Consider the following 7992-nt stretch of genomic DNA (forward strand, 5'->3'; position numbering starts at 1 on the left):
TCGCCGTCGTCCCGCGCTTCCGCCGCCCCGCGCCAGTCCAGGGGAAACAGCCAATCGGAGCGCGCCGACACCGCCGCGCTAAAGCCACAAAGCGTCCGCTCGATGGGAGTGCCGACCAAAGCGAGCCCCGCCCACAAAAACCGGCTTACGGGTGGCAGGAGACGAACGCGTCCGGCCGCAGCAGCGGGCGCGCGACGCCGCCGGCGTGCATCGCCGAGGTCAGCTTCAGCAAGGAACGCGCCGCCGCCGCCACTGAATCCTCGCTCGGCACGCGCTCAGACAGCTCCTGAGGGTCACCCGGCACGGTCACGAGGCGGTCCCGCGACAAGAGGCGCGCCAGCCGGAAGTCACTGACCGAGAAGACGTGCGAGGGCGGGGCCACGTAGACCGTCACGCAACCGTCCTGGAACTGATGACACCGGGCCAGCGGCGGCTCGGCGGCGGCGGCGCAGTTTCCGCTCAGATGGCTGAACATGTAAAAATCCCACGCCAGCGGGCGGCGGTCCACCTGAAAGAGGCAACGGCGAGTCACGAGGGTCGCCGCGGGGGCGGCGCCGCCGCTCCAACGCGTCACCTTGATGATGACCGAGTGGTTATCTTGCGAGCCCTCGTAGGCCAACACGTCGCTCTCCGGCAGCAGGCGGAAGCGCGTCCGGTAGTGCTCGCCGCCTGCGCGCACAAACTCGCAATGGTCACCGTGGGCGGACGGCGCCGCGATTGATTTGATTCAGCACCAGCAGCTTGGGGACGTGCGTGCACGCTGCCCACTCCCCCCTTCCCTCCCGCGTGTATATTAGAATTAAAAAAACTTATTTTTTGAAAAACTGGATTCCGAGTGGACATTTTTGAGAGGGCCACAATCATCAGACGGCAAAATGCGAGCGACGCACCGAGCCACAGGGAGCCGTGTTCTCCGATGTCCGGCAGAGGCCGCGTTTCCTGGTGGAAGTTGGCCCAGGAAGCGATGTCGCATGGCTCCAGCAGCCGCCCGCGCAGGTCGGCACTCCCGGCGCCTTCATCTAGTGCACAAGGAGCGGCAGCATCGCGCGCGGCAAACGCTCAGTTTCAATCGCAAAGACGGACGCACACTCGTGCCGTCCCCAAAAGCACCATTGCAAACGTTACAACCTCCGGTGATTTGGAAAATGTCCATCATCATCATGTGAAGTGTTCTCGTGCTCGGTTTGAAATCGTGGCCTAGTTTTCAATCACGGGATGGAGATTTTTTTTTTTTTTTTAAATCAAAACATTATTCGAATAAACAAACAAATAAATCTCGAAATAATTGACGGTGTGGGTGAAGATGTGTGAAAGTCGAGGGCACTTGTCGGTCAAGGTACCCCATGAGAGTCTCACCTGGGGGGCCGCAGCTGACTCGGGCGTGAGGGAGCACATCCTGGTCTCGGGTCGGGCTCCCGCAAGGCTGTGAAAGCAGGCGGAGAGCTTTTGTGACTCGCCTGTCGCAAGGGCTCGCTTCAGCTCGCGACTCACCTGAGCCCGCTCGGGCAAAGAGGCGGCACCTTCCAGACGCGCGTCTTCCGTGGCCGGCAACTCCGCCTCCAACGTCCTGTCGGATCACAAGTCAAGTCCAGTCGGTCCGCGCCGCGGCCGGACAACCTTTGCGCGGCGGCGCCTTGAAATAGGAGCCGGATTGGTTCCGTCACCTCGCACGGCGGGACGGTGAGCCGGGTGGCGCCAGTGGCCGCGCGGGGACGAAAGCCCATTCGACAACTCGGGTGCCGATGAGAGGGCAGTCCGGGAAGTGTGCCCCCCTGCCGCCAAATCCCTTCTTACCTGCAAGATTGAGGAGGCGGCGAAGCGAGATCCTCCAAGATGCCAAAGGAAGGGCTCTGATGCGCGGGCCGCTTGAGCAGGCTACTCATGCGCGCCACTTGCAGCTCCAACTGCGTCCTCTCTTCACGCAGGCACTGCCTTTTCTCTGGGGTGGAAAATAAAACGAGAAATGCGCGTCGTCAACACTCACGGGGGCTCTCGTGAACGAGCTCCTCTCCCATCGGCAACGAGGTCGGCGGGAGAGACGCCCGCCCGACAGCAAGCGATCGGGGCGGGCGTACTCACCATCCAGCCGCTTCTGTCGGCCCTTCCGGAAGACTTGAGCTCGGACCTCCTCGAAGCACAGCTCCGCGCCGTCGTCGGTCAGCAGATCTCTGCGGTACCCTCGCCCAATTGGCACTCCGTCCTCGTTTTGGTGCTCCGGATGAGACGACGACGACAACTCTGCCGTCTGGAGGCTCGGGCTGCAGACGACGAGGCACAAAAAAAGGTGTGAACTTTGCACCACCGGCGAGACGCAGATGTGAAAAGTCGCCTCCGACTACTTCGGTGCCCAAGTGGCCGAATCGAAGTGACCCACAGATGAGCGCCGTCCCGGTGGATCTTTTCCACTTGTTCGCCCGGCAGCAGGTCGGCGGCCATCGCGGCCTGGAGGTGACGCGACAATCGACAAATCATCTCGCGGAAGTCACAACGTACACGGCTGTCTTGCGCGTCAGGTCAAGTGTCGATTTGTTCAAATGGTAACGATGAGAATAAATCTGAGCATCTTTGCGACTAAAGTCAAAAATTGCAGTCTTTGGGACGAAAATGGATCGACTTCGTTTCCCAAGAACAAAGTCGTCATTTCCGAGAAAAGGAAAAATGTAACGTTACGATCATCAAGTCGACCCATTCGGAATTCACGACAACGTGTAAGGGAGAAAACGAGGTCTTCTTTTTTTTCCCCTTACCTGAGACATCGCTTCAAAGTCAAATCGAGGCCAATTCAAATTTTTGCAGTCAGGCGCCTCTCGGTCTTCTTCGTCGTCTTCTTCTTCTGAATACATCCGGCATTGCGTTCTTCTCGCTACTGCCCCCGCTGGACGAAATCAGTATAACAAGTCAAGTCAGAGGAAATACTGCAACCGGACATGACAGCGGGCAGCCCGGTGTGCCAGTGGTTAGCGCGTCGACCGCACAGCGCAGAGGTGAAAGGTTCGATTCCGGCTGCGGCCTCCCAGTGCGGACGTTGTGCATGTTCCTCCCGCGCCCGTGTGAGTTTTCTCCCGGCACTCCGCTTTCCTCCCACAATCCCAAAGCAAAGCACGCCTGGCAGGTGAACGGAGGGTTCGAAATGAGCAGCAAAGAGCCACACTTACGTTTATTCCCGTTCAAATGGGGTTGCGACGACAGAATAAATAGAGCCTCGCTCACACAAGACAGCAGCAGCAGCAGCTTTGGGGGGTCACAAGAAATGAGACTACTGGGGGCGCCTTCACAGTAACAACTACAGAAGCGGCGTAGCTCGGAAGACACGCAACTGGCATCGCAATGGCAGACGACCGTTTCGATTAGTGCGCAGGATATCCAAACACTGTACAGGATGAATTTTTGCAGTAAGAGTGGCGCAGTACGTCAGAGTGCAGCGACAAATGACGGGGTCCCTTTTTGTGGCGAGTGGCGTTCATTCATTCCGATGTACTGCACATGCCTTTTAATCCCGTCGGTAGTGCAAAGGCGATGAATCTTCTCTCCGGGCTGTAAAATGCCTTCGACGACCAGAAACGGGAGCGGGATGGGGGAATTATTTGTATCGTGCTCGTCGGCTTGCATCGAGTCATAAAATAAAACACAGTATCTCTATAAAAAAAATACAAGCGTTCCAAAAAAAATTGCAAAAACAAAATATGAAAGAACAAATGAAAATGATTTGGTCTGCGAATGGAATTGCTGCCACGTTCCGGTCCCGTTGACGCGCAAATGTGATTTCGCAGGCTCGGTCGGTCAGATGAAGATGAGCGCAAGTGCACAACAAACGTTCCAATTGGGGAAGTGACAACAATCAGCTTCCATTTCCTTCAACTCGACACACACACACACAAAAAAGCGCCTCCGCGCTTCCTTTGCCGTCATCGGCTGCACATTGGCACAAACAATGTGGCAAGTTTAGGGGAGGAACGAGCGACCAAGTTGCGTATTCACCTCTTGCCGTTCGCACGCCGGTTGGCGAAAAGCGCCACATGGCCGGAGGGCAGAAAGTCGCAAGCGAGCGGCGGGGCTCCCCGCCTGGGAGCAGAGGGCTCGCGCGGACACTTTGGCCTTGCGCCATAAAACGTCCGCGCCACGGGTGGGTTCGGGGCTCACCTTGTGACCTTAGCATTTAACCGGCAGACTTTGGTGAATACATTTGGGGTTCAATACATACGCTTTCATTTTCTCCCTCCGTACGTAGCCTTCAACGAGAAGCGACACAAATTCCCTGAAGCGCCCACGATCGCCTTCAGTTTAGTTTTGCTTTTTTGAAGTAAGAACTGTCTTGAGCGACAGCGCCAATAAGAACTACTTCAAAAAGCACTACTCGTGTCTGTGCCACTAGCGAGGCCTACTTTTAACAGTGTTTGAGATCGTGCGTTTTACAAGGTCAAGTGTGTTGCAAGTGTGCAGGGGGGGGGGGGTGTGGGGGGGGGGGGGGGGGGGGGGGGTGAAACGAGCGCAGGTTTTTCCTCCTCTCTCGTGATAAGAAGCGGCTTTCACTCCATACGGTCTTTGCAGAGGCAGGTATGCAAATGCGTCCCTTTTGCTCAGCGGAGGTTGAAGCTCCAGCTTCGGGGCTCCGCCTTGTTCTTCCGAGCTCCGCATGGAGGCGGTCCGCATGCGGGTAACCGACGAGCGCCGGCCGGGGTCCTCGGCCGACCTCGAGGATCACTTCGGGCGGCCGCGCCCCCCCGAGCCATCGTCGGCCGAAAATGTCCGCGGGAGTTACTGGAAGCTCCACACCTCCAGACTGTGGACGTTGAAGTCCCGGCGGGCGGAGAGGGGCTGGTTTTTGAAGGTGGCGCACCTCGTGGTGGTGCCCCGGTCCAGCCCGGCGTCGAGCCACAGGCCCAGCTGGCCGCTGCACAAGGAAAGACAACAAAGAAACGAGGCAAGTAGCGACGGCAGCCTCTCGACTAAGTAACGTGCTATCATTCCCGCGGCTTCGTATCCGCCTACCTGCCTCCTCCCATCTGCAGCGAGTCAACGTTGCCTTTGACAAAGTACGAGTTCTCTCCCGTCCAGCGGTACACCTGCGAACAAGGCGGCCGGACGTTGCGGAGGCGCGCCGCCAGATGCCAATGCAAATGACTCGCCCGTGGAAAAAAAAAAAGGCGCAAACCTTGATCTCGGGACAGAAGCTGTAGAGGAAAGTCTCGCCGGTGCCGTAACAGTGCTCGCTGATTCTGAAGGGGTGAGTGGAGAACGCTCCGAAGATCTGCCGGGACGGCAAATTTCCCAAATGAGGTTCCCTCTCTCGGGGGGGGGGGCCCTGTCCCCCGGGCGGGCTTATTGATCGATCGATCGATCCCGTCTACCTGGTTCTCGACGTCTTTGATGACCAGCAGAACCGGACTGTCCACGTCGAGCAGGTTGCGGTAGAGCGTCTTGAGGCTCGTGCCGTGTTTCACCGTGCTGTAGGCAAGCCGCCACGGGTAACCGTGCACGCGAGCCGGCAAGCGACAGGCCAGCTGGGGGGAGGAGCGCAAGCCGTCAAGTTAGCCCGTCTATGGCGTTTCACGTGAAGCGTTAGCATGAAGCCAGTGGATACGGTTTGGCGTCATTTGCGCCGGTTGGACGTGCTAGCTTGGAATGACAAAGAAACGGCTTGAAGCCGGCACGTAGGGCCTCGGCGAAATCGACTGTCACCTCGAGAGCGGAACGTATCCCGGGCAGTCAACGGGGTAAGGCGGTCGGTCTACCTTCTCCACGTGCGTGTCCTGCAGGAGGTCGCTGGCGTCGCTCAACAGCGGGAGCCCGTACGCCGCCGCTTCACCCTCGCCGCTGCCGAAACTCTGCCTCCGCTTGGCCTCGTCGATCGTGATGATCTGGGAACAAATTATCGAGTCGGAGAACGCCGAAACTTTGGACGCCCCGTGCGATGTTTTGATGCGGCGATAACATGCCGCAAACCTTTCGACGCGACCGTAAACATTGACGAGGCAAGAGTGATCCGAGTGTGCTCACGAGCCCAACACTCAAGTACAGAAAACACGTCGAGTGTATGTGGGGGGGCTTTTCTGACCTCCCAGCTGCAGGAGGCGGGGTCGCCAAAGAAGTTGTCGATCATGTCGAGCTCGTCCTTCTCCACCACCACGAAGCCCTGCTCCCTCGCCTCCTTGCCGTACACGTCGGGAGACCACTGGACGAAAAAGCCGTACAGGTGGTCCACTCTGAAAGGCGCACGCACACTCGGTGAGCTCTCCCCCCCTGTGGGAGACAAGGAGAAGCCCCCCCACCGATATCACCGCCTCACCTCTCCTGCGGCACGGCAAACCAGTACTCGGCTTTCTTTCCCGAGGAAGGCGCCGGGCTGGACGTCGTCCCGGCGGCAAAGGATTTCCTCATGGGCTTTCCCACTTTGAAGCACAGGAACATGGGGGGGGTCTGACTCCTCTCCTCGGACGAGAGGAGCATGTCTGCGCACAGCCAAAGACGCGGCGCTTAGCTTAGCTGGAACCTGCGAGAGCCGTTCCCCGATCGAGCCTTGGACCGAGATTCTTCGGAGGCCTCGTATTGTCCATATGGTCGTCCCGGTTGCGGGGCGTCCAGCCAGGGGTCCCGCCCTACCTGGGATGGGAGCCCGAATCCTCTCCAGCAGCCAGGACTTGACCGGGGCGTCGCGGCTCTCGCTCCGTCCGTCCTCCTCGGCCGCCGGCTCGGGTCCCGGGGAGCCCTCCGTTGACGCCTCGTCTTCGGCCGGCGCTTTTCGGGCCGACTCCCCGTCTTCGGCGGAGCTGTTCCGGGCGAGGCCCTCGTCATCCGCTCGCTCTCCGGTTTGGCGGTCGAGCGGCCACGTTTTCGAGGGAGACTCGCCGGTCCGCTCTCCTTCCGCGGCGACTGCGATGGGACGACAGCGACTGAGCGGCGCTCCGCGCTCCTCCGGCGGCGCCTTCTCACCTGTTTCCAGGAGGGCCGAGCGCAGGTCGTCCAGGACCACGGGCCGCCCGGCCTCCGCCGCTTTGTAGCGGCGGAAGGGGTCCAGCTCCCGCTCCGAGGGCAGTCGCTCCCACTCGCCGGGCCTGTAGACAGGACACAGATCCCGGGGTAGGTCGCTGCCGAGGCGGACGGGTGGGGCGAGTGGGGATGAAAAGGGGAGAAAGAAAATGAACAACCCAAAAAGGGAAACGGACGTCCAAAAGGCAGGGATGTTGCATGCGGACGTCGAAGGGGGACGGACGCGTCGTGATGTCAAATGTACTTTCTGAAATGGCTCGTTGACACATCGCCGGGCCCGCCCAAGCGTCGGTTGTGAGCGACGACGATGACGACGACAGGAATGAGCAAAAAGCTTTGGTCCGCCCCCGGCGACGGCCGCCGCATTGCTCGGACAGTCACGCGGCGGCGAGGCCCCCGTCGGGTTGGGTCGGCGCCGCGGCCGGCTTGCGATAAGCGGCGCGTACCTAACCGCTCGCCGCCGCCGAGGGCCTCTGCCAAGCGTGCGAGGTTTTTTCTTCCTCTACCACCGGTCGTGCGGGCGGGGCTTACGAGGGCAGCGCGTCTTTCAGCTTCATGCGCGACACGTCGTCGTAGAGCGCCACCGACAGCACCTCCTCCATGGGGCAGATGAGGCCGTACTCCTCGCAGCCGTGCTCGATCACCACGGGGTCCGACTTGTGCGGGTCGAACATGATGTTGTTGGGCGTCACGATCAGGACGCCGCCCACCACTCCCTGCGGAGGGAGACGCAAGGTCACGGAAGGCCGCCGCCGCTTCCAAACAAAAACGCCTCTTCCATTTTCGTTGCAGTTATTGAGATGGATCGGAAATACCGCTGCGCGTCACACCGCCCAATGAAAACGCCCCCCACCCACCCCACCAAAAAACGATGCTGAGCGATAAAGAAGCTACGCTAACAAATGCACGGGCTAACACTTTATCGCGGCTTAAAATAAATGCTCAGTTTGGACAACGGCAGCGTTAGCGGTACGGCTGCTTCGCCAATATGACAGCCCACCCAAG

The 7992-nt window shown here is 59.5% G+C and overlaps 2 protein-coding genes across 2 annotated transcripts in view; both read right to left on the reverse strand.

Moving 5' to 3' along the window:
* The window catches only part of LOC109524822 (uncharacterized), a 3394-nt gene extending 555 nt beyond the window's left edge, over positions 1 to 2839 (reverse strand). The window contains exons 1-9 of the mRNA XM_019884923.1: positions 2748 to 2839; positions 2375 to 2442; positions 2080 to 2258; positions 1795 to 1939; positions 1492 to 1567; positions 1357 to 1423; positions 891 to 1019; positions 575 to 669; positions 356 to 508 (exon numbers count right to left, since the gene is read on the reverse strand). Of these exons, the coding sequence (XP_019740482.1) occupies positions 356 to 508; positions 575 to 669; positions 891 to 1019; positions 1357 to 1423; positions 1492 to 1567; positions 1795 to 1939; positions 2080 to 2258; positions 2375 to 2442; positions 2748 to 2756 (921 nt within the window). The 5' untranslated portion in view covers positions 2757 to 2839. The remainder of the gene's footprint in view (positions 1 to 355; positions 509 to 574; positions 670 to 890; positions 1020 to 1356; positions 1424 to 1491; positions 1568 to 1794; positions 1940 to 2079; positions 2259 to 2374; positions 2443 to 2747) is intronic.
* A 1784-nt stretch (positions 2840 to 4623) lies between these two features.
* The window catches only part of ncoa7b (nuclear receptor coactivator 7b), a 7501-nt gene continuing 4132 nt past the window's right edge, over positions 4624 to 7992 (reverse strand). The window contains exons 7-16 of the mRNA XM_019884922.1: positions 7519 to 7703; positions 6931 to 7085; positions 6601 to 6870; positions 6287 to 6449; positions 6056 to 6203; positions 5733 to 5858; positions 5349 to 5501; positions 5153 to 5248; positions 4990 to 5063; positions 4624 to 4891 (exon numbers count right to left, since the gene is read on the reverse strand). Coding sequence (XP_019740481.1) covers positions 4756 to 4891; positions 4990 to 5063; positions 5153 to 5248; positions 5349 to 5501; positions 5733 to 5858; positions 6056 to 6203; positions 6287 to 6449; positions 6601 to 6870; positions 6931 to 7085; positions 7519 to 7703 — 1506 coding nt within the window. The 3' untranslated portion in view covers positions 4624 to 4755. The remainder of the gene's footprint in view (positions 4892 to 4989; positions 5064 to 5152; positions 5249 to 5348; positions 5502 to 5732; positions 5859 to 6055; positions 6204 to 6286; positions 6450 to 6600; positions 6871 to 6930; positions 7086 to 7518; positions 7704 to 7992) is intronic.

The sequence above is a fragment of the Hippocampus comes genome, unplaced genomic scaffold, assembly GCF_001891065.2.
Source record: "Hippocampus comes isolate QL1 unplaced genomic scaffold, H_comes_QL1_v1.1 scaffold144, whole genome shotgun sequence".
NCBI lineage: Eukaryota > Metazoa > Chordata > Actinopteri > Syngnathiformes > Syngnathidae > Hippocampus > Hippocampus comes.